Source organism: Panthera tigris, chromosome C2 (genome assembly GCF_018350195.1).
Source record: "Panthera tigris isolate Pti1 chromosome C2, P.tigris_Pti1_mat1.1, whole genome shotgun sequence".
NCBI classification, from domain to species: Eukaryota; Metazoa; Chordata; class Mammalia; order Carnivora; family Felidae; genus Panthera; species Panthera tigris.
Window position 1 is genome coordinate 82,557,398 of NC_056668.1, and position 26,223 is coordinate 82,583,620.

The window sequence follows — 26,223 nt, forward strand, 5'->3', positions numbered from 1 at the left end:
TCTGGAGTCTCCTGTTTTCTGCCAGCAACCAAACTCATTGGCTTGCAAATAAGGTAAAATGAAATCCCAGACTCGACACCTATGACATAGCCAAAGTGAATTTATTTTAGTTTCTCAAACAAACCATGCCCTGAAGGACATCACAAACACTATTCTCTGCCTAGAACATTGCAGTTCTTCCCTACTTTTGGTCACCTCCATCCGTTTCCCTGGGAAGCATTCTCCCTGCCACCTGTTCTGTGGTATTTCCCCCTTCTTCTAAACTCCCATAGAGCCTTCTGTTTCTTGGCTCATAGCACTTCTTGCAGTGTGTTGTAATTGCCTGTTTATTTACTTGCTCCCTTCTCCACCAATAGAGCAGGATCTCTGGGAGGTCAGAGATAGTGTCTTCCAAAACACATCCTAGTACATTGCCTGGTATACTGAAGGTGTTTAATAAATATGTATTGGATGAATACAGTATTAGAGTGATAAGCATAAAGCAGTATGAAATCACAAATAGAGGTCATATAAATCAGAGTGGAGGACTGAGAAATATCTCAAAGGAAGCCAGAATGTCACCCCAAAATATGCCTCTTCGACATAAAAATTATTTTGAGCTGAAGGCAATTAAGAAGTAAATGCAGAAAAAGCTCCCCTTTTTCTGCCTAAAGGCAGGAAATGTCTCCTTTCCTCGAGACAGACTCTTAACAGCCCAAAAGCCAGAGACCAGGGACCGGAGTAATCTGCAAATAAACCTTGTAAAACTAACCCTTATCTTTAGGTGGGAAGGAAGCTAGGTAGCTAGCAACTACCTAGCCCTAGTTGGACTACCTATAATCTGAACTTCATTGCCAATTATTCACAAATTATTGTTTCTTTGTCTAAAAGATATAAAAATTTCCCGGTCTCTTCTTCAGATCTTTGTTCTATTGTGAAGACTCCTATGTACATGTAAAAATAAAATAAAATTTGTATGCTTTGCCACTGTTAATCTTCGTTTTGTAAGTTTATTTATTTATTTATTTTGAGAGAAAGAGAGAGAGAGAGAGAGAGAGAGAGAGAGAGAACGAACAGGGGAGGGGCAGAGAGAGGGAAAGAATCCCAAGTAGGCTTTGTGCTGTCAGCATAGAGCCTGATACAGGGCTTGATCTTATCAACCATGAGATTGTGACCTTAGCTGAAATCAAGAGTCAGGTACTTCAGCAAAGGAAACAATCAACAAAACTAAAAGACAACCAATGGAATGGGAAAAGATATTTGCAAATGACATATCGGACAAAGGGCTAGTATCCAAAATCTATAAAGAGCTCACCAAACTCCACACCCAAAAAACAAATAATCCAGTGAAGAAATGGGCAGAAAACATGAATAGACACTTCTCTAAAGAAGACATCCGGATAGCCAACAGGCACATGAAAAGATGCTCAACATCGCTCCTCCTCAGGGAAATACAAATCAAAACCACACTCAGATATCACCTCACCGCCAGTCAGAGTGGCCAAAATGAACAAATCAGGAGACTATAGATGCTGGACAGGATGTGGAGAAACGGGAACCCTCTTGCATTGTTGGTGGGAATGCAAACTGGTGCAGCCACTCTGGAAAACAGTGTGAAGGTTCCTCAAAAAATTAAAAATAGACCTACCCTATGACCCAGCAGTAGCACTGCTAGGAATTTACCCAAGGGATACAGGAGTACTGATGCATAGGGGCACTTGTACCCCAATGTTTATAGCAGCACTCTCAACAATAGTCAAATTGTGGAAAAAGCCTAAATGTCCATCAACTAATGAATGGATAAAGAAATTGTGGTTTATATACACAATGGAGTACTACTTGGCAATGAGAAAGAATGAAATATGGCCTTTTGTAGCAATGTGGATGGAACTGGAGAGTGTTATGCTAGGTGAAATAAGTCAGGCAGAGAAAGACAGATACTATATGTTTTCACTCTTATATGGATCCTGAGAAACTTAACAGAAACCCATGGGGGAGGGGAAGGAAAAAAAAAAAAGAGAAGAGGTTAGAATGGGAGAAAGCCAAAGCATAAGAGGCTCTTAAAAACTGAGAAAAACTGAGGGTTGATGGGGAGTGGGGGGGGGGGGTAGGTGATGGGCATTGAAGAGGGCATCTTTTGGGATGAGCACTGGGTGTTGTATGGAAACCAATTTGACAATAAATTTCATATAAAAAAAAAGTCAGGTGCTTAACCCACTGAGTCACCCAGGCACTCCTCCTGTTAATATTTATCAGTTTAATTTTCAGACCTGGCCAGGGACCTCAAGAAAATGGAGGAAAACTTTTTCCTCCCCTACAGCCTCCTGGAAAAGATGACAATTGAGGTTGGTCTGAAGGACAATTTGGTTAGGTAGGTTGAGTAGGGAGAGAAGGGGAAGGTGTTTCAGACAGTGAGAATGGTATATGAACTCTGGAGAAGCAGGTGCCTTTAAGAAACTGCAAATCATACAGTTTGACTGCAGCTAAGGTCGGAGGGCAGGATGGAGTGGCAGGAAATAAAGCTGCCTGACAGGTAGGCAAGGTTGACTCATGAAGTTTGTATTTCACCTAGAATCCGGAGTTTCATTTCAGGTTTGGACTTTTTGTTAAAGATCAGAGGCACATCCTCTTAAGTATGTCATAACATGAAACTAAGAGATCAGAAAAAAAGAGAAGTAATATAAGAAAACTTGGGTTGCAATGACGGTTCCTCCACTCCTTTCTGAGCCTCTGTAAACCAGCGGTGATAATGGCCGCCTCAACAGTTTTGCGAGCATTACACGCAGTAACTTCGGTAAAGTCCCTGGTACGTGGCATTACTCAATGAGTGCTAGTTTTTCCGTCTTTTTTTCCTCTGGACCTCATGTGCAAACCAGGCGGAGGCCGCGCCGCTCTCCGAGCGCCGCGGAACCCTTGAGTGCGTTGGGCCTCCGCTCAGCCGTGCAGGGGCGCTCTAGGCTGCTCCTCGGCGCTCTATGGTTTTTCCTTCGCCCCGGAAGTGGTTCCGCGGCAGGGGTTCGTAAGGTCGGGCCATGGGGGGGCAGAGGTTGGGAAGATGGCGTGGCGAGGCTGGGCGCAGAGAGGCTGGGGCTGTGGCCGGGCGTGGGCTCCGCCGGCGGGCGGCCGCAGCTGCGAGGAGCTCACTGCGGCCCTGGCCCCGCCGCGACTGCTCGGACGCAGGTAAAGATCGCCTCTCCTGGCTTCTTTCTCCTCGGTTCCTCAGCTCTGGCCGAGCATCCTCGGGGGTGCAAGCCGTGGGGTCTCTGGAGCTGCCTTCGCTCACCCCTCTCCTCACCCGTCCCTTCCGGTTTCCGTCCTGCTTTCTTCTCTCTCCTCCGTCCAGTCCTCGCTTCTCGCCGCGCCACTCTGCCCCGAGCCGCGGTGCACAGTGACCGGCCCTACTCTCCGTGACCTCGCGCGGGCTGTTCCTTTTCCCATCAGGAAGGACGTGGGGGGAAGGGGAACTAGTCTCTGAGGGCTGAGGGCGTGCAACCCTCATAATCCCGCGAGGAAGTTACTGGTACCATATTTTTAAGTGAAGCGGTGACACAGGTGTTAGAATAGCAGAATTGAGGGTTTATTCTCTGTCAGTCTTTATAAACCTCTGTTCTACAAATTATTTTCTTTAGCGTTAAGAGAAAGAACTAAGGGAAGACGGGGTCAGAAGAGGGCATCCCTTTGCCTTCTACGAAGTCGTAGGAAAGGCTTTTTTTTTTTTTTTTTTTTTTAAAGAATGGAGACCCTGGAATATTTTGTTTTCACATGATTTGGAAAGAAAACTACAGTACTGGTTTTCCCGAGTAGAAGCTGTGTGAAGAGTGTTGTCTATCAGTGTTTGCTGCTTTTGTTAATTCACTTCTGAATTAAGAGAAGAGAAAAATCCCTCAGCTGCCCAAGATTTTGATGTGTATTTAACTTGAAATTTGTTCCTGGGTTTTTGTTTGTTTGTTTGTTTTGAGAGTGAGTAGGGAGAGGGGCAGAAGGAGAGAGAATCTCGAGTGGGCTACACGCGCAGCATGGAGCCCGACACCGGCTCGATCCCACTACTCTAGGATCATGACCTGAGCCGAAATCCAGAGTGGGAAACTCAACCAACTAAGCCACCCAGGTGCCCCTTGTTCCTGTTCTTTAATCCGGAGTTTCATCCTTTCCCGTTTGAGTTGGAGTTGGTTCCAGATGCCTGGAATCCATCTGATTGTTGGTAGCAAGGAAAGGTAGAGCGTTCAACAGAGGGGCGGCCAGTAGCAAATATTGAGGGTCCATACTGGTAGAGCCATTACCCAATTTTAAGAATCACCTGGAGTGCTTGTAGAATGTATTTTCCAGGCCTCACCCCAGTTCTATCAACTCAGAAGGAGGGTAGGGAGTGGAAGAGCCTGTAGTTCTTACAAGGACTGCAAGTGAATCAGGATAGGGATTTGTGAAAACTTGCATACACACTGTACTTTAACTTCATGATACACCTTAAACATGGAGATTCAGGCACTAATCTTAAACTCCCGGGGAGATGGAGAATGAGAAGGTCAGGTGGAGGTGGTAATAGATTTCAGGGGTCCAGGTTCCATAGTTTATCCCAAATCCCTATCAGAATTGCATGATTTGAGGGGAAAGAAAAATTAATATGGCTATTAGGAAACAACAGGTGTGTTAATATTAAAAATATGTGTAAGGAACGGAAAGTGAAAGACATTTTTGAGAGTGTGCGTGTGCCCGTGTAAGTAGGGAAAAGGGCAGAGAGGGAGAGGGAGAATCCCAAGCAGACTCCGTGCTGTCACTGCAGGGCCAAGGCAGGTCTTGATCCCATGTACTGTGAGCCTAAGCCAAGAGTAGGACTCTCAGCCAGTTGAGCCACCCAGGTACTCCTCATCTTTTTTTTTTTTTTTAAGCTTGCCATTTATTTGCAGAGTTGGAAAAGGACATTTTTATGGTTGCGTAGAAAAATGTGCATTACAAAAGAATATGAGTAAGCCTGAAATAGTATATATGCCTACTCACCTCTGGAAACAAGCACTTTAAAGTTAATAGGAAGAATGAGTTACCTTGTATGTAACTTTATTAGGTCTGCTTTGACTTCTTGTATTTCTAAGATTAGTGTACAGAAGAATGAAGCTAGAGGTGAGGTTAAAAAGCAGAGTTCTGGGCTTAATCCTTGTGATTCTGTTATGATAGGCCTGAAGCATGGCTGAGAATTTGCACTACAGGTAGTGATATAGAAGTTCTGTAAACTGGCAGGTCTAAGGCGGTCCACCAGCTAAAAATGGTTTCTACATTTTTAAAGGGTTGCAAAGCAAAATAATATGTGACAGATGTTTCTTCAACTAAAATATTTAGTCTCTGTTCCTTTACAGAAAAAGGAAAAAATATCAGGCTCTTCAGAAGCTTTACCATATTCAAATTTCTGGCAGCACTTCTGAGAAATGGTTTAGTGTTGAAAGAAGCCTGCATGATTTCATTTGTATGGGAGTATCTAAGAGAATAGTTGGTTGTTCAATTATTTTCCCTGTTTAATTTGCCATCTGTTAACTCAGGATAGGTTTTAAGAAAATAATTTGGTCATGCAAGTGTTTGTCAAAATCCCCTCTCCCCTAAAAACATTTATTTTTAAGTGGAATGACTTTATGTATCCTTGGACACATGCTGTCTCCATTTGAACATTAGGCCATTTCTACTCAATTTATTCATGAAAATCTTTAATAACATAGACATTAGTGCCGACTTGTACTTATACCCAAGTTGCACTGTTAAAAACAACTCACAAGACAATTCTTCATTATGCCAGCTAATACATAGATAATACTTTTTTCTATTTAAAAGTTATGGGATCATGTTAAAAAATTGAACTATAACAATTATATGGCCAGTAGTGACTCAGGTATTCATGAGATCTTCCCACTTTGAGTGCATTAGACTGCTTTCACAAATTCCTGGTTATTGGCGGAAGGACCGAAACAGCAGAGCTAAATGGCGGGCATGTCTTTATGAGATGGTATATGCCTCTAATACCCCTCTCCTCCCATTCCACTCTCCCCTCACACCATCCATTTTATCATGTTGTTTTTGTTTTCCGAATTTACTTAAGGTAAGTGATTTATTAAGTCATCTTTTCCATCTTTTGCACCGATGTGAATGGGTAGCGCTAAAGAACCTAAGCTTGTAAATATCTCTAACATTTGCAATTGGAGACATTTATCATGTTTTTCCTTCTTGTTGTTGCATTTTAAGAAATTTAACACAAAACTCCCCCTAAAGACAAATGTACTTTGTCATATAATGTGTGATGAAGTACTCCATCTAAAAGCATTTTTGTAAAAAAAAAAAAAATTTTGTACTAACAGAAAACTGTACTCTAACCAATCTCAGTGATTAGGGGAATTTATTGGTTTTTGCAGTTAAAAAAGTCCAGAAGCAGGACTGGTGAAACAAGATTTGGTGTTTCAGATTGTCACCAGGATTCCATTTTTCTTCATGGCTTGGCTCTGCTTCCTAAGTGTTAGCTTTATTCTCTCAGCATGCTGTCTCATTCTCATATCTCAAAATGGCTGTTAACAGCTCTTGGGACTATATACTTTTAGGTTCACATCCAGCAGAAAAAGTTCTCCAGTATTCAAACAAAGTCTTGAAATTGAATTTCACTGGACCAACTTGGCCTGATTTGAGATACATGCCCATCCTTGAATCCTTTGAAATTGGCAGAGAGTGGGGTGTGTAGGTTAGCTTAAGCTAGTCCGGAGCTTGGGTGCCTCCCCCAACCAAATGGCTAGAAATTCCAGGACACTGTTACGAGAGGGAGAAAAGGGCATGGATGCTGGGGGTCAGTGAGGAATGCTTACTGTCAGCCCTAGTTAAATTTTTGTGTTTAAATTCTTTGTTACAAATCTGAATTTTTGTTAGTCCTAGTTAAATAGGATTAACTTGTACATAACCTTTTTTAAAGTTTATTTTGAGACAGAATGTGTGAATGGCGGAAGGGCAGAGAGGGAGAGAGAGAAATTTCCCAGGCAGGCTCTGCACTGATAGCAGAGAGCCTGATGCGGGGCTCGAACCCACAGACCGTGAGATCATGACCTGAGCCAAAGTCGGATGCTTAACTGACTGAGCCATCCAGATGCCCCTGTACATAACCATTCTAATTGAAGTAGAAATATTGTTGGGGGGGGGTGGTCAGGTTCTAGCTCCTTGCTATTGAAAGTGGTTTGTGAACCATGCTTAGGCATCTTGGACCGTGGTGGCAAAATTATTTTGTGAAAGGCCAGATAGAAAATGACCAGGCCACATATAGTCTCTGTCACATACTCTTTCTTTTCCTTTAAATAATTCCTTGGGCCACCTGAGTGGCTCATTCTTTTAAGTGTCAGACTCTTGATTTCGGCTCAGGTCATAATCTGATGGTTCATAGGGCCCCCCACCTCAGGCTCTGGACTGACAGCTGAGGGTCTTGCTTGGGATTCTCTCTCTCCCTTTCTTCCCCTACCTTCACGCTCATGTGCCCTTCCCCTCCCTCCCTCCCTCCCTCTCTCTCTCTCCCCCCTCTCTCCCCCCTCTCTCCCCCCTCTCTCCCCCCTCTCCCCCCCTCCCCCCCTCTCCCCCTCCCCCCTCCCCCCCTCCCCCCCTCCCCCTCCCTCTCCCCCTCCCTCTCCCCCTCCCTCTCCCCCTCCCTCCCTCCCCCTAAATAAGTAAACTTTAAAAAAAAATGTTTAAAAATTTAAAACTTAGCTGGAGGGCCAAATCCACCATACAGGCCAAAGTTTGTCCTTTTTCAAGCTTGTTTAGAAATGCAGAATCTGCTATTTTCCTCACCCCAGGCTTACTGATTTGGAATTTGATATTAACAAGATCCCCAGGTGATTTGTATATATACTTGAAGTTTTTCCCAAACCTGTGGTAAATCCCAACCCTGGCTGCACATGAGAATCAGCTGGGTAGCTCTTTAGTGATGCCTTCATGCCACCTCTGGAGACGAATTGGTATGAAGTGGAGCCATGGTACAGTATTTTTTAAAATATTTTCGAGAGAGAAAGAGAGTATGCACTTTTGTGGGGGGGGGGGTGGGGGGGGGGAGAAGCAAAATGGGAGACAGGATCCGAATGGGGCTCTGAGCTGACAGCCCAATGCATGGTTTGAACTCACAAACCATGGGATCGTGACCTGAGCTGAAGTCAGATGCTTAACTGACTGAGCCACCCAGGCACCCCATAGTACAGTATTTTTAAGAGCTCACTAGGCAATTCTTATGTGTAGTATAGGGAAAGAAAAGCTGTTTTTCCTGTACCAATCTTACGCTCATTGGCTAGGGCACTGTATAGACTGACAAAAGATGGATTCGCAAGAGAAAAACAAGCTTGTGAACATGTGCATTGCACATACACGTGGGGGCACTCCCTGATGAATAACACAAAGTTAGAATCTGGGTTTATATAGCATTTGAAAAACAACAAAGTTTTAGAGAAATGAGAAGACAAAGGACAAGGACTTTTGAGTTTTTAGGACAGCAAACTGTGGGGAAGCAATATATGAGGGAGCTAATGGATATAAGGCTGTTAGATTTTTCTGGTGCCTTCTCTGGGCACATAAGGGTCTAGAGTTGTCTCTTGATTCTTTTTTTCCTGGTGGAGGATAGTGGGTACACCTTTACAAATTTATATCCTACTTTTAGGCACATGGGGGCAGGGCAGAGTTTTTCTTATATCTGCTTCTCAGTTGCACTCAGCTCAAAACAGTCCTTATGCCACGGTGGCATGTTCTGCTCTTCAGGAGCCGGGATTGAGAATTACTGTTCTGAGACTAAGCTTTCAGTCGTCACTGCCGCTGCCGCAACTGATGGTAGATTAAAAAACATGGCAGCAGTAATTCACAGCTCCTCTCATCCATTTCTCTTATCTATTTCTCTATTTCCTGAAGCTGGGTTGGTCTTGTGATTTGTTCTGACCAGTAGCTTGTGGCAGAAATAATGTACAAGGTCCAGAGTCTGAGCCTTGAGAGGCCTTGCAGCTTTCACCTTTTCCCTCTTAGAACACTCCCAACTGCCATGACAGAAGCCCCCACTAGCTTGATTACTGAGAGACCATTTGGTGAGAGATGGCCAGCCGATAGCCCATACAGGCCCCAGGTGTGGGAGTGAGGCCATATTGGACTGCCCAGCTCCAGTTGAGCGCTCAAAGGACGGGTTGTGTAAGTGACCATAGGTGACACCAGAAGGACTGCCCTCCTGAGGGCAGCTAACTTAGAAAGTCTTGAGAAATAATTACGGTTTCAGGACAGTTAAGTTTTGGGGTGGTTTGTTATGCAACAATAAAGGAGAAGACTGGGGAAGCTGCTGCCAAATCAGGATCTGCTGACCTAAGTAAGAACTATGCTGCCTTCACCATTATTTTCGCTTGCAAATTGATGCCTTATGTCTTGCCTTCTTATTCAGTTTTGACTTCAGGTATTGAATAGGTATAACACTAATCAAAAGGACATCTGGAACCTAACTGAAAGGATACCTGGGAAACACAGTTTTTAGGTTTCCAGCCCCTGTGATGTATGAATATGTGCTGGGTAATAGGAATAGATGTTCAGTGAACCGATACATTGTACTTAATTCTGTCCAACAAGGTCTGTATGTCTAACTGTAATTCCCAATAATATGTTCTTTATATATATATGTGTGTGTACATATACACACACATACATACACACACACACACTTTTTTTTTTTTTTTTTTTAAGATTTTAAATCTACACTCGTTGTCAGGCTCAAACTCACAACCTGAGTTGCATGCTCCACTGACTGAGCCAGCCAGGAGCCTCTGTGTGTGTGTATTTTTTTGTTTTTTTTTGTTTTTTTTTTGTTTCACCTTCAAGATACATATATTTATTTTTTTTACTTTCTATAATTTATTTTTTATAATTTACATCCAAGTTGGCACATGGTGCAACAATGATCTCAGGAGTAGATTCCTTAAGCCCCTTACTCATTTAGCCTATCCCCCTGCCCTCAACCCCTCCAGCAACCCTCCATTAGTTCTTCATGTTTAAGAGTCTCTTATGGTTTTGTCCCCCTCCCTGTTTTTGTATTATTTTTGCTTCCCTTCCCTTATGTTCATCTGTTTTGTATCTTAAAGTCCTCATATGAGTGAAGTCATATATTTGTCTTTCTCTGACTAATTTTGCTTAGCATAATACCCTCTAGTTCCATCCACGTAGTTGCAAATAGCAAGATTTCATTCTTTTTGACTGCCAAGTAATACTCCATTATGTGTGTGTATGTGTATATACACACACATCTTCTTTATCCATTTATCCATTGGTGGACATTTGGGCTCTTTCCATTCTTTGGCTACTGTTGATAGCACTGCTATAAAATTGGGGTTCATGGGTCCCTTCGAAACAGCATACCTGTATCCCTTGGATAAATATCTAGTAGTTCAATTGCCGGGTGGTAGGGTAGTGCTATTTGTAATTTTTTGAGGAACCTCCATACTTTTCCAGAATGACTGCATCAGTGTGCATTCCCACCAGCTGTGCAAAAGAGATCTTCTCTCTCCACATCCTTGTCAACCTCTGTTGTTGCCTGAGTTGTTAATGTTAGCCATTCTGACAGGTGTGAGGTGGTATCTCATTGTGATTTTGTATTTCCCTGATGAGTGATGTTGAGTATTTTTTCATGTGTTGATTGGCCATCTGGATGTCTTCTTTAGAGAAGTGTCTATTCATGTCTTTTGCCCATTTCTTCACTGGATTATTTGTTTTTTGGGAGTTGAGTTTGATAAGTTCTCTATAGATCTTGGATACTAACCCTTTATCTGATATGTCGTTTGCAAATACCTTCTCCCATTCCGTTGGTTGCCTTTTAGTTTTGCTGATCGTTTCCTTCGCTGTGCAGAAGTTTTTTATTTTGAAGAAGTCACGATAGTTCATTTTTGCTCTGGTTTCCTTTGCCTCCAGAGACGTGTTGAGTAAGAAGTTGCTGCAGCCCAGGTCAAAGAGGTTTCTACCTGCTTTCTCCTCGAGGATTTTGGTGGCTTTCTGTCTTACATTTAGGTCTTCCATCCATTTTGAGTTTGTATCTGTGTATGGTGTAAGAAAGTAGTCCAGGTTCATTTTTCTGCATGTCGCTGTCCAGTTTTCTCAGCACCATTTGCTGAAGAGACTGTCTTTATTCCATTGGCTATTCTTTCCTGCTTTGTCAAAGATTAGTTGGCCATATGTTTCTGGGTCCATTTCTGGGTTGCCTATTCTGTTCCATTGATCTGAGTGTCTGTTTTTGTGCCATGTGTGTATTCTTAATATATGTACTCTGCATCTGAATTTAACCCTGGAGCCAACTTGTGTCACGTATTCTTGGTGTCCTTGGCCTCATACTTATTTCTAAGGTGAATATTATTCTCAGCAAAAGGTCTGAGTTTGCTTCAAGTTTAGATTCCCGACCTGGTGTGTTTGTGTTCCTTTTCAAACATTGCACTTCAGAATTTGAAATAAGTCGATGAGCTGTGGAAGTAATCTTTCATTAGATCTGATTGAGTATGTTTCTTCTATTATTATACCATTAGAGATACAAAGAAGTCTCATTCTTCATCTTTCTTGGTCTAATAAAAAAAAGTAATGACAGAAAACAACACTGGGTTACAACTTGTGGTCTTTAAAGGGAACATATTCCTGTTACTTTATGTCACATTTTTGTTTTTTGGCCCAAAGTGGTGATGTTACTTTATTTATTAACCTAGCTCCGTGTTGCTTTGAATTGTTTAATAAAAATTAAATCCAGAGGCACCTGGGTTGCTCAGTTGGTTAAGTGTCTGACTTTGGCTCAGGCTATTATCTCACAGTTCGTGAGTTCCCATCCCAAGTCAGGCTCTGTGCTAACAGCTGGGAGCCTGCTTCAGATTCTTTGTCTCCCTCTCTCTTTGCCTCTCCCCCACTTGTTCTCTCTCTCTCTCTCCCTCTCTCTCTCTCTCTCTCTCTCTGTCTTTCTCTAACATAAACATTAAAAAATAATTTAAAAATTCAATTGTAGAGTGTTAACATTTGCCACCTAAAGATATTTTTAGTGTTTTTATTATTTTGAGAAAGAGAGCATGAGCAGGAGCAGGGCAGAGAGAGAGGGAACGCAGGATCCGGGCTCTGAGCTGTCAGCACAGAGCCTGACGTGGGGCCCAAACCATGAGATCATGACCTGGGCTGAGGTCGGAGGCTAACCAAACTGAGCCACCCAGGCGCCCCAATATTTGCCACTTTAAAGGTGTTGTCATGAATACATTTGACTGTAAGTAAATTTATTGTTTAAATGAGGGGGGTAGTTTGGGGTGCCTAGGTAGCTCAGTTGGTTAAGCATCCGACTTCAACTCAGGTCATGATCTCATGGTTCGTGAGTTTGAGCCCCGCGTCAGGCCCTGTGCTGACAGCTTGAAGCCTGGAACCTACTTCACATTTTGTGTCTCCCTCTCTCTCGCTGCCCCTCCCCCACTCACACTCTGTCTCTCTCTCTTTCTCTCTCTCTCAAAAATAAAAACATAAAAAAATTAAAAATAAATGAGGGGAGTAGTTTAAGTAGATGGAGGTAAGTGGCTACTGTCTGCTCAGTGGGTTAAAAATGTCAGTATTTGAATCTCTTGGCATTCAAGATGACTGCCCCGGGGCAGCTGGGTGGCTCAGTCAGTTAAGCACCGGACTTCCGGCTGAGGTCATGATCTCACAGTTCACATCGGGCTCTGTGCTGACAGCTCAGAGCCTGGAGCCTGCTTTGGATTCTGTGTCTCCCTCTTTCTCTGTCCCTTCCCTATTCACGCTCTGTCTCTCCTTCTCTCAAAAATAAATATTAAAAAAAAGATGACTGCCGCAAATCTAGGCATTTACATCCCCATTCAAGGCAAACAGAAGGGGGGAGGGGTGTGACCTTGGTGATATGCCAATTTTTATCAGATAAGCAAAATCTTCCCAAGAGGTACCTAAAAAATTCTTTTTTTGTTTTTTAAGTGTATTTATTTGTTATTGGAAGAGAGAGAATCCCAAGCAGTCTCCATGCCAGCAGCACAGAGCCTGACATGGGGCTCCAACCCACAAACTGTGAGATCATGACCTGAGCTGAAACCAAGAGTCAGATGCTTAACCGACTGAGTCACTCTGGGGAACCCCTAAAAAACTCTTGTCTCTCATTTTGTCAGAATTCTGTAATATGGCCACCTTCTGCCATAAAGGATGCTGGAAAAGTGAAGATACTTATCTTTTTTAGTCTCTGCAGAAAAAGGCAAGAGAAAAAGAACTAGGCATAGATTTGGGATTAGCTATTTAACAGTATTTGCTAAGAGATATTCATAATTCTGGTAACAGGGCTCTGAAGGAAGTTCAGAGCCAGTCAAGGCAACATTGCCTTTGTTTGAATAAGTTCATCACTTTTCAAAATAGATTTCCTTGAAAAGAATAGCACTTATTTAGAAGTATAAGTTATGAGTTATTAAAGATTTGCAGGTAAATTACTTTATCACTATTGCCCACCCTCACAATGTGACTTCTGAGAAGTTGATTTGTGGAGTGGACTCAGACTTTTCAAAGAGCATACTAGGCAAGTAATAGTAATAATAGTCACTATGCCATTTTTCTGAGTTTCATTTGTTTCCAGATGCCTACTAGACACCATCTAGGTATCCTACAATGCTAACAATACTTGATGTGTGTAAGTGTTAAGTGTATGGCCCATGGATTGTGGCAAATGTATACACCTATGGAACCATCACTGAAAGATAAACATTGTTTTGCTCAACAGTGTTCCTGAGATTGATCCATAATGTGTGATCAGTAGTTTTTTGTTGAGTAGTACTGCATTGTATGAATATTCCACAGTTTATCCTTTCCCCTTTTGATGGAAATTGAAGTTCCAGTTCTTTGGCTATTAGAATAGAGCTGCCATGACCACAAGCATTTTGAACACTGCCCAACATGGAATTTTTCATGTTTTATCTTCCAGTTTCCTATTTTGGTGCTTCTGATTTCCCTTGTCTTGGTGAATACTACCATCTTCCTTTCAGTTATTCTTAATAGAACTAACAATCATTCTTGACCTCCTTCTTCTAATATAATTATTGACCTTTGTTAGGGACTGAGCTTAGTGATAGAGGTACAGTGAATACAAAATTGTCCAGTTGTGGTAGAGGCAATAGTTGACATAAGTAAAAGAGTCTATACAGGTTGCTTTGGGACTCTAGGAGTCCAAAGGAGACCCCCACTCTGGGCTTCCTGGAGGAGGAGATAAAGGTACCAAAGGGAGGTACCAGACAGAGGAGTAGCCCTGCTGAGTTTTATGGAAGAATGGAAAATTATTGTGGGGTTTAGAGCAGGAGAATGACATTACATTTGTGCTTAATAAAATGTGGAGGATGAATTGGAGTGGGACAATATTAGAAGCAATGAGACCTGTTAGAAAATAGTAGAGTATTCCAAGTCAGAAGGGATGAACTAAGGAGTTGTATTGGAACTGGGGAGAGATTTTTGGCCCTCTGAAGAGGCATTTGAGGAACTGTTGAATGTTTGAGAAAAAGTGGTAGGAGAAAAAAACAATACGTTAAGATAAAATGTTTGGAGTTAAGTAAGCTGTTGCTGTAATCCAGGCATGAGGTGAGGGACTAAGAATGAAAAAAATATTTTTATTTGACAGAGTTTGTTTTTCATTGGACAGAAAGAGTAAAGGAGAGAGAGAACTCCAAAATGACCTCTAGATTTTTTAACCTTCAGTGATTGAAAGAACTGTGGTCTCTCCAAAAGATTGAGGATGTCAGCCATTTGCAACTACGTGGATGGAACTAGAGAGTATTATGCTAAGTGAAATTAGAGGAAGACAAATATCATATGAGTTCATTCATATGAGAAATTTAAGATACAAAACAGGTGAACATAAGGGAAGGGAAGCAAAAATAATATAAAAACAGGGAGGGGGACAAAACATAAGAGACTCTTAAATATAGAGAACAAACTGAGGGTTGCTGGAGGGGCTGTGGGTACGGGGATGGTCTAAATGCGTAAGGGGCATTAGGAATCTACTGTTGAAGTCATTATTGCACTACATGTTGCACTAACTTGGATGTAAATTAAATAAATTAATTAAAAAGAAAAAGATTGAGGATGTCAGAAAATGGAGCTGTTTATAGAGGTGGAGTTTTCTTTTAATACATTGGTTTTAAAGTAATTGGGAGCATATCCAAATGGAAATATTCAGTATATGGTTGGAAATACAATATAGAAGATGGAAGTTAAGACTAAAGAAATATATTTGAATCATTTACTTACCAGTCATCCAGGCCACAGAAATACATTTATTCTTCAAAGTTTTGGAAGGCCTTTCCGATTTCTGCTTTCAAGGAGCTTTGAGTCTGGAAAGATGGTATGTTTAGAGTACAATGGGAACAAACAGAAAGGGGATTCTACATTGTCTACTTAGGAGAAGTTACAGTTTTACAAAAGAAAAAAAAAAGAGATTTGTATCGGTTGAATGGAGAGTGTGTAGAGGAACTATTGGAGCCTTTGAGAATATCTGTCACTAAGGGATAGGAAAAAAGAGCCATGAGGAAAGTGAATTTGAAGAATAGGGAATGCAATCTTACAGGAACTAGGCAGAGCTGGTAAGTATCATCGATAGTGTCAAATATTTTGAGGTCAAGCTATGAGGACTCAAAACAACAAAACCTGGGTGAGCCTGGGTGGCTCGGTTGAGCGTCCGACTTCGGTTCAGGTCATGATCTCACGGTTCGTGAGTTCAGACTCCATTTCGGGCTCTGTGCTGACAGCTTGGAGTCTGGAGCCTGCTTCGGATTCTGTGTCTCCCTCTCTCTCTGTTCTTCCCCCGTTCATGCTCTGTCCCTCTCTCTCTCCTTCAAAAATAAATAAAAACATTTAAAAAAAATAAAAAATAAATAAAGTTGCTATATTTTTCTAGAAAGGCACGGTTCAGTGTTTTGACTTTGAATTCTACCTGGGAGTAGGCATCTTGGCTTCTTTGGAGCTACAGAATGAGAATGAACTAAGATGTTGATGATGGCAGGCCAGGGGTGAGGCTCATAGAGGTTGATGTTTCCAAGACAGTGCTCTTGGTAATCTCTTATTTTCCCCTTAAAGGTTTAACTTTTTTATTCAGCAAAAATGTGGATTCAGAAAAGCACCCAGGAAGGTTGAACCTAGAAGATCAGACACTGGAACAACTGGTGAAACATACAAGAGAAGTGCTTTGATTCCTCCTGTAGAAGAAACAGTCTTTTATCCTTCTCCCTATCCTATAAGGACCCTTATAAAGCCCTTGTTTTTCACTGTTGGGGTAAGTGCTCATGTCACTAGGAGTCACCTAACTTGCTGCTGGTGTAGTGTTGAAGTACTGTTTGTCCTATTTGGTCTATCTTAAAGGCAAGTGGAGGGGGATTTAAAGGATCTGGGTATCTGGGGTCATGAATGATTACAGGAGAATGTGAATTTAATAATTACTATTAGAATCTGGTTCATTTATGTAAGCCCTGGAGAAGAAACTTATGGGCCTCTTATTTGGGGTAACTTTTCATGTGATACTAAGTTGATACTTTGAATTTTATTTGAAAATTTCTGGCTGTAAACAGGCTCCAGGGTACTGTGGAGTTAATAAAATGTGGGAACAGTTAAATATTCTTTTCATCTAATAGGTTTTACTGTGCCAGATGTTCCTGTTCCTTCTGTTGCTTTGTAAGAAGCAATGAAAATGAAATATTTTCCTTGGAACTATGTGTAGGTCTATTTCTCTTTTGAATTTATTTTGTGATATATTAATTTTATGTAGTTTACAGGCTGTGCATTTGGATCAGCTGCCATTTGGCAATATGAATCACTGAAATCCAGGGTCCAGAGTTATTTTGATGGTATAAAAGCTGATTGGTTGGATAGCATAAGACCACAGAAGGAGGGAGACTTCAGAAAGGAGGTAAAGATAAACATGGCTTTCTTCTAGTTGATCATAAATTTTGAAGTCTGGTTATTTGTGAAGTGTTTTTAGTGACTGACGACCTTTAGATCAGCAAATATGTAGTTAGTGAATTTAATATTCTTCTTTAGAGTCATTTCATTGTGGTGAGTATTTACTTATGCTTTGTATGTCTGGCAGTATTGTACTTGACAGTGTTCCAGGAAGTTTGTACCTCTACCCACATGTATCAAAAATCAAGTTGCTAAAAATTAATGTTGTGGTGTCTCTCTCAGCCCTACTAAAGTTGAAGGGCTACTGTTTTGTATCACGTTGCTGGATTATTTTAGAGTCCATATTAGAATCATAGGCAGTTTTTCAAAACATTTATGCTTCAGGTACAGAAATAGTATGTAGATTTTATTTTTAAGTAATCTCTACACCCAGTGTGGGGCTCATACTTACAGCCCTGAGATCAAGAGTCATATGCTCCACTGACCACACCAGCTAGGCACCCCTATTATGTGGATTTTAAAAAGCTTGGTGACATGTTTACATACCTTTGATAAATACCCTCTATTTCTAACTGCTCAGGGCATGAGGATGCAAGAAAAGGGTACAAATACAGAGCTTTTAGAACTTTTCATTATTTCACATGTAAGTTGGTGACCCTCTTTCAATTTCTTAACTGTTTTTTTGTTTTACAAATATTGCCTTTCAAATAAAATATATTTATGTCATTTGACAATACTTATTGAGCACTGAGGCCTTAAGTTAATATGTGGATCCAGGTTCATTTGGTTTTCAAGTACCTTTGGTTTTTTTGTGTGTGACACATGCCTCTCTACTTGGGAGAGAAGGTTGATGTCCGCTTAATTTTCTCCTAATGATAATTCAGCGTTCTTCAAAGTACAAAGAAGTATTCATTCTTCGTTTCCCCATAGACATGCAAGTAGCATGAGCCATACCTGTTTTAGAGAGGCTTGGTGTCAGAAGGACAGTGGGTGTAATATTTGCAGGTGAAAGCTACAATAGTTAACAGTGATTTATTCAGTACAATATGTTTGAGGAGGTAATCACACTGACCTGTTCCATAATCTTGGATTCCTTAGAATGCTATGGGTTTCCAGCATATGGCTGTATTATAAAGTTTTGATGGCCCAGTTGGTTCTTTAGAATGGTGAAAAGTGACACAAGCAATATACATAATCTTTTCCAAAGATGGATTTGTTTATACTAGGTAAACAAATGATAGGTTATAAAATATAAAATCCATGCCCATTAAAGAAAATTAAAACAATACATAAATATAACATGGGGAGCAAAAGCCCTGGGAACCCCTGCCACACCACTATATATTGTAGGGAGTAAGGTCTGAAAGCTCATACACAATTGAATTATAAATACAAAAATGGAATCATTGTATATGCATCAATATACATACTGATCTGTAACTTTTTTTTTTTTAACGTTGGATTTCTTTCTGTATTGGTATACAAAGTATGGTTCAATTTCATAGTTAGAATTTGTTTTTTAGGGGCACCTGAATGGCTCAGTTGATGAAGCATCCAATTCTTGATCTCAGCTCAGGTCAATCATGATCTCCTGGTTGGTGAGATCGAGCCCCATGTTGGGTTCTGTGCTGATAGTGCGGAACCTGTTTGGGACTCTCTCCATCTCTGCCCCTCTCTGTGCGTGGTGTTTTTTGTTTTTTTTTTGTTTTTTTTTTTCTCTCTCTCTCTCTCTCAAATAAATAAACTTAAAAAAGATATATTTTTTACTTTAAAACTTTAGTCATGGAAAAATTTCAAACAGATTTAATAAAGAAAAATATAATGAACCCCTGTCATCCATCCTCAGTGATTATTGACACAAGGCCAACTTTGTTTCCCTTCTCTCCCCACCACTGATTACTGTAAAGCAAATCCTAGGCTTATTTTGATGTGTGTCTTTTTTTCTAAACCTCAAATTATCATACCTTAAAAGGTAATTTTAGAAAATATTCTTGGTTAGGATTCTACAACTAGATTGGACCTTGGTGAATAATCACTTAAATTTGATACCTATTACATCTGATAGTGTGCTAGGTGCTTTATGTTATTGATAGTTCTCACAGCAGTACTGCCACTGGTCTATTTACTGTCTGCATTTCATATGTCAGATAAGAAGTTTAGGAGTAATTTGTCTGATGTCCCAGAGCTAGACAGTCGCTCTGTAGAGAATGTGAGCTAGCTATAAAGCACCTGCTTTTCTGTTTTGCCACATATTTATTATGTCTGTTTATTGGTAAGTTTAAAATATTTTCCTAACGTTTATTCATTTTTGAGAGACCGTGCAAGCAGGGATGGGGAAGAGAGAGAGGGAAACACAGAATCCGAAGCAGGCTCCTGGCTCCAGACTCTGAGCTGTCAGCATAGAGCCTGACATGGGGCTGAACTCAGGAACTATGAGATCGTGACCGGAGCTGAAGTCGACTCTTAACCGACTGAGCCACCCAGGCGTCCCTGTTTATGGGTATTTTTACACATGAGGAATCTTTTTATGCACAAAGCTTTTTCTCTCTGGCTTTTCATTTTCCTAGCCTGAAAGTATTTACCATATGGTGATAGGCAATTTTCCTTCTGTTTTAGATTAACAAGTGGTGGAATAACCTAAGTGATGGCCAGCGGACTGTGACAGGTTTGTGTTAGCTTACACGTTTTAGCCATTCAAGGGAAGAGAAATCAAACCAAAAGGTACAGTATGTCACAGTCAATGGCTTTTGTACTCTGCTCACCAGTGGTTTAGAAGACAGAGTCTCTGTACCTTCAGGCTAATGTAATAGTATAACAAGTAGTGTGGCATAATGGTATATGTGATGCTGTGGGTCAATTGCTTTCTAATTTTGACGTAGTATGACACTGATCAAATAATCTATCTTTGTTGTAGAATCCTAGCTTGTGTAATAGGTTGTATTTATTACTTCCCTATTAAAGAAATTAAAGGGGATATTGATTAAGCACCTTCTTTATGCAGAATGCTTTATACACATTCTCTCCCTACCTCACAGGGTTGTTTACCGGGTAGTTATCTCCCTTTTTACCAGTAAGGAATGGCTTTCAGAGAAGGAACTTTTCCAAAGGTCACACTGCTAGTAAGTAGTAGAGCTAAGTTGCAAAACCCAGGTCTGTCTCATTCTGAAGCTGATTTTCTCTTTACCATGCTGTTTATAAAATCCTCTTTGAATAAATATAAGCATGCCATGCATGTCACCATGATAATTTAATTTTTGTTCTTTGTAAATCTTTATGACAGACAAAGCTGGCTTTTCAAAGTAACACTTACACAATATTTTATGGACTTAGTTACTTGAGAAATTTGGGGAAATGGATTTGAAAGTTTAACAATTGTACGGATAGGAAAAAAAAATCTTCCTAGAAAAATAGCAAAATACTGCTTTTTCTCAAATACAGTTAGTCTTAATGGTACTCAATTTTTTTACCTACCTAAGTGGAGAAAAGGTGCTTATTTTCTTCCTTTGGACTCTTTCCTCTGTCTGGAAGGTTTACTTTTTCTGTCTCCTTGTTGGAACCTGAGCTGGTTTTTTAAGCTTATGCTTCAGACACTTCTTCTCATAGGAAATGTTACTGGACTGAAGTGGGTCTGCTCCTTGCTGAGCTATAGACCGACTACACAGGTGGAGTTGCCTCACAAGGTTATCCTTATTTGTACAAATAAGGAGACCATGGGGAATAATTTCCAAAGCCATGACTGTCTGACAGGGGTAAGCAGGCTCCTTTCATCAGGGCTTGAGATGAATATTGAGAAGGCACTTTGTGATTTGTCTGTACAGGCTTCCCCTCACATGTTTCTTCTCCTGTTACAGCAGTTCGTTAATATCTAAAAGATGAAAGTGACCATTAGGCAGAAGCTTCTGGGAGTTTCCTGAGTTCAGGGAGTCTTGCTGGTAACAGAAGTGCTTTCATTTTTTTGAACTCATTGCACTTTTTAATCATTTATAACACAGCCTGCCTTAGTAATTGTGCATGCAGCATCCTAAAGGACAACGGTGAGATTTTTTTTTTTTTTTCACTTTTTGTAGCAACTAGCACATGTCTTGCACACACAGTAAGGGCACTTGATGAAAATCTGTTAAGTGAATGAATGTTAAATGGACTCTTGAATCAAAGGATTGAGATTTTTCAAAAGTATATTGCCATACTGTAGAATTGATTAGTCAGTGAGGTTTAATAAATATGATACCTTTCAAGATAGCTCTATACTAATACATCTCTTTCCATTGGGATTAACAGGAGAGTTTTGGTTTGTTTGCTTGTTCTCTGAAAGTAACCAAAATTAACAGTATTTCCTTGGGATAGCAAAGTTTTGATTTCCTTTGACATTTTCAGATTTTATGCCATTAAATATTTGAAGAAACTTGGGGTCAGAATTTAAAATATTTCTCATGCCAGGGGTGCCTGCCTGGTTGCTCAGTTGGTTAAGCATCTGACTCTTGGTTCTGGCTCAGGTTGTGATCTAGCAGTTCATTGAGCCCATGTTGGGCTGTGTGCTGACAGTGTGGAGCCTGCTTGGAATTCTCTCTCCCCTTTTCTCTGCCCATCCCCTGCTCGCGCATGTGCTCTCTCAAAATAAACATTAAAAAAAATAAAATATTTCTCATGCCAGTGCATAGCGTATTCAAAGAAATTGGTATTTGGAGATAACTGAAAATCAGAATTTCCCCTAGCTTTTTTCTTTTCTTTTAGTCTAATAATTTATTTGGCACATAGGATGTAGCAGTAGGAATAGACAGATGTTTTTAATCTAACTAGCAGCTTGTATGTAAAGTATTTTGAACCACATAAACGTGAGCAGTCATGCCAAATCCTTATTGTGAAGTTATCTAAGTGACTTTAAAAGCTGAGGAAATGCTCTTTGATCCATTCAGCGTCACCTCAGACTTCTGTTGTAGGAAATAATTATTTTGGTAGCAGTGAGTCTAGCTATACAACATTTGTTAGTAATGTTTAATAAGTTAACTATATACTAAGAGTCTCATGTTTATGTGCTATTCTCACGATTACAGTTACGTCTTGTTTCTTCAGAAGTGTCCATTCATCTAGCTTACCTTGCTTAGCTCTCCCAGTTGCTTCCTTTGGGCTGATCCTAAATGAGGTTGGCTTAGCTCCTGATTTTATTTGAGGATTGATTTATGGGGTGACAGATTGACTCTGTACCACTCTCTTTCTTGGATAGCACATGCTTTCTGTTGTTGTTGTTTTGTTTTCCTTTTTGAATTTTGAAAGAACTTGAAAAGTCCTTTCAAAGCTCTTTGAGACCAGTGTGTTTCTTTGCTTTGTAGTATTCACTCCTCGGTAGTGGCAACATGAAAGCTCTGGTAAGTTAAGGATGTCTGATTGTTACATTGAACATTTTACATAAGGACTCCTTGCTGTCTGAATCTAATGAGCTCCTGAATTTGGATGGCAAGATTTTGGATATAGGAAGTCCAGGCACATAGTTGAGGCATAGGAAATGTTTGGTTCCCGAGCTTGAGATAGCAAGGGGTATCTCAGATTTACCCATATCTCTTTGGTTCCTAGGTTTAGATAAGAACAAATCATAAAGGATACCTGTAATTTATTGTTAAGGTAGAGTCCAGTGATGAGGTGAAAAACCTCCCTGCCTTAGAGTTGATGATGTCCAGTTTGGAATCCCTGGTTTTGACTCAATCTCAACCTGTCCCTGGGAATCCCTTTTTCAAGTGTGCTAGAGAACTGGTCTTGCTCCTTGTTTTTCCTCCTTGTTTGGTTATTTTGGGGATTTTTTTTTTTTTAATTTTTGGTATTAATCTTAATTACTACACAGAAATCTCTCCCCAAACTTCACATTTCTTTGAACAGTTTTTATATGTTCACTTCGTATTTGTAGGTGCATCAGATAGCATTCTTCAGGTTAGACTTGTGCCTGATGCTTTTACACTTAAGCTCTTCTCCTGTTCTGTTGCGTTGATCTGCAAGGCTTTTAAACCTGTACTTGAAGTCCCTAGGCAACCTCTAAGGAGAGGATTTCCTCTACCTTTCTAGTTTTCAGACACTTGCCTGGTTTTCCTGTTAACCCAGCAGAATGCTTACTTTACTATTTGGTAAAGCTGAGAGAGAAGAACCTACCAAATTATTGTATCTGATGAAGGAGGAGACAGGAAGGAGGAGGATGGGAAGAGAAGACTGGAGAAAACAATGCCCCATCCATATCTATTGTCAGCTCCAAAGTTTAGGCACTGCTACCCCAGGGCCTTGACCCTTCTGCCCCAACTTCTAGAGTCTATTTTTTTTTTTTTTTTAACATTTGTTTATTTTTGAGAGAGAGAGAGAGAGCGTGCGCGTGCATAAGCAGGAGAGGGGCAGAGTATAAAGGGAGACAGAGGATCCTAAGCAGGCTCTGTGCTGATGGTAGAGAGCCTGATATGGGACTTAAACTCATGAGCCATGAGATCATGACCTGAGCCAAATTCAGACACTTAACCTACTGAGCTACCCAGGTGCCCCTAAAGTCTGTTTTTCCTTTGCTTTCTGCTTCTACCAGGATTACTTTATTTTTTAGTTTCAATTTTCTTTCCCCTTATACCTTTCAAAGATTTTGAGCTATACTTCCTAGACTAAGGTCTGCTTCCCTGTTCCTGAAGTTGTTCATAAGGCAGTGTTTACTTGGTCTTCAGGTTAATCTTAACCTTTTAATTTGTCACTGTTTTTCCTGAAACTCGTGGTTTCTCAGTCTTCAGACAAGTTATTTTTATAGGGTAAAGAAAAAACTAATGGTTGAGTGCCAGTTAGGCTTCAAGTACTAGGATAGGTACTTTACATACATACTGTTATCCTTATTATTAGTCTTCATTGAAAGAGCCCTGTTAGTGGTGTCCTTATTGTTCAGAATGGGTAACTGAGGCTCAGAGAGGTTAAATAACTTGTCTGATATCACACAGTTTTAGCTGGAGATGGGGAACACACTCCTTCTTAGTTTAAATAATAGACTTTTGATTACGTCTTTTCACTTTCAACTATAGCAGATCATCACTAAATTACCTTTCTGGTGAACCACACTGCCTACTCCCATCCCAGGTATTTGGGTGTTTATTGACAGCCCAAATTGCAGCAAACTGTCCCGAAATGGCAGGCTGGCATAGGATGGCTGGGATAAAAGGGAGCCCTTTTTTGGCTACTTAGATTAGTCTTTGCCATTGTAAAATGAATAAATGTGCATGCAAACAGATTGAAATAGTGGTAAAGAATATATCAAGTGAAAAATAAGTCTTTCTCACTGTAGACTTCCAGTGATGCAGTTTCTGTCCCCATAACAACCACTCCTTTTTAGTTAAACTTGTATGTTCTATTAAAGCATCTATTTTTTTTTTAAATTTTTTTCTTTTTAACATTCATTTTTGAGAGGTAGAGCACAAGCGGGGGAGAGTCAGAGAGCGACATAGAATCTGAAGCAGGCTCCAGGCTCTGAGCTGTCAGCACAGAGCCCAACGCGGAGCTCAGATCCACAAACCGTGAGATGACCTGAGCCGAAGTCAGACACTTAACCGACTGAGTCACCCAGGCGCCCCAAGCATCTATTTCTAAATAGGCATTTATACTTCTCTGCACCTATTTTTTTATTCCCTTGATATTTTAAAGGACATTGTATCAATACAAGTAGGTCTATTGCTTCTTTATATTTTATTGAGGTATAATGTGCATAGAAAAACATGCACATTTCAGAGGTACAACTAATTTTCACAAACTGAGTACATCCGTGTAATTAGCACCCGATCAAGAAATGGAAATTACCAGCACCTTGGGCTCAGAATGTTCTTTTTTAATAACGTTGTAGTAACTCATGGAAATGAATATTATGTAGCAAGTCTTTTATTAATGGATATTTCAATAGGTTATAGTCTTCTATATTCACTGCAGTGAATATCCTTATATAGAGATATTTGTACTCTTTTGCAAGTTAATTTTTAGGATGAGTTACTGGAAATAGATTTGCTGGATGTCAAAGTTGTCTTGAAGTTGTATACCAATGTAAACATCCTCCATTAACATACAGAGTTTAAATAAGTCCTTTATTTCTAAAAGTTGCTCACAGAGGAGGTTACATATTCTCATCTGCAGGGAGGGTGCAGAGAAATAACCCCTTTTGTGGTTAGTTTGTAAAGGTCTTTGTCTCCCTTATTGTGGATTTGCCCTATTCTTTTCATCTACCCCTATCAGTTTCTATTTGTCTCCCGGCAGGAGGATTGAAGATGGGTAGTCTTTCTGGATTTTCTCTTGACTCTAGAAAGCTGTGGGACCAGTCCTTAACTGGTTTTGTCCATACTGCCCAGGAAGAGAAATTGTAGTCCCTGTGTGAAGCCAACAGGATGATCCCTGTGCCTATAGTCCTGGTTCCTAGGGAACCTGAGGTAGGGGCCACTTGAGCTCAGTTCTTTGGTTGTCATGGTTGTACATACGAGTCAGTGTCTGGACTGGCCAGGTTTAGCTTCCTTCAGATAGAGAAGCTGTGGAGTGGTGAGCTGGCCCACCTCATCAGCAGAGGGGATCCTGTACTTAGCTACTGAACCCCAAGTGGGATAGTGGGTCCTTTTTTAGGAAAAGAGAAAAAAAAGGTTGTACTACCTTCGTTGGGCTAAGGAGGAAAATGGACTGAGATTATTGAACCAAGCAGGATTCCCAAATTAGTATATATTTCTTTTAATCAAGATATTATTCACATATCTTATAATTTGCCACATAAAAGTATGCAGAACCACTTGAGTGGTTCTTATTGTATTCACAGTATTGTGCAACTGTCATCATCCCAGGACATTGTCATCCCAAAAAGAAACTCCATACCTATTAGCAGTCACTCCCCATTCCCCTCCTCCCCTCAGCCCTAGGCAGACACTAATTTATTTTCTTTCTCTATGGATTTGCCTGTTCTGGACATTTCATATTAATGGAATCACATATGTGGCCTTTTGTGTCTGCTTTGTTCACTTAGTGTAATGTTTTCAAGGTTCACCCATGTTGTGGCATGATGTATCAGTCCTTCATTTCTTCTTGTGGCTGAATATTCCATTATGTTGTTTATTTATCTGTTGATGGACGTTTGAGTTATTTCCATTTTTTCGTTATTATAATGCTGTGGATTTTTGTGTATACATTTTCATGTAGACATGTTGTCATTTCTTTTGCTAATATACCTTGAGTGGAATCATAGGGTCATATGGTACTCTAACTTTTAAATTGTGGTAAAAACAAAATATACCATGTTAGCCATTTTTTTTTTAAACATTTATTGATAGCATGAGCATGGGAGGGGCAGAGAGGGGGGGAGATACAGAATCTGAA

At 40.4% G+C, this 26,223-nt stretch overlaps 1 protein-coding gene across 2 annotated transcripts in view; it reads left to right on the forward strand.

The window, feature by feature from the left end:
* Nucleotides 1–3,034: 3,034 nt before the first annotated feature.
* The window catches only part of PARL (presenilin associated rhomboid like), a 49,990-nt gene continuing 26,801 nt past the window's right edge, over nt 3,035–26,223 (forward strand). For both annotated transcript variants that reach the window (XM_007077557.3, XM_007077558.3), the window contains exons 1-4: nt 3,035–3,159; nt 16,063–16,258; nt 16,748–16,888; nt 19,498–19,546. In XM_007077557.3, coding sequence (XP_007077619.2) covers nt 3,035–3,159; nt 16,063–16,258; nt 16,748–16,888; nt 19,498–19,546 — 511 coding nt within the window. The remainder of the gene's footprint in view (nt 3,160–16,062; nt 16,259–16,747; nt 16,889–19,497; nt 19,547–26,223) is intronic.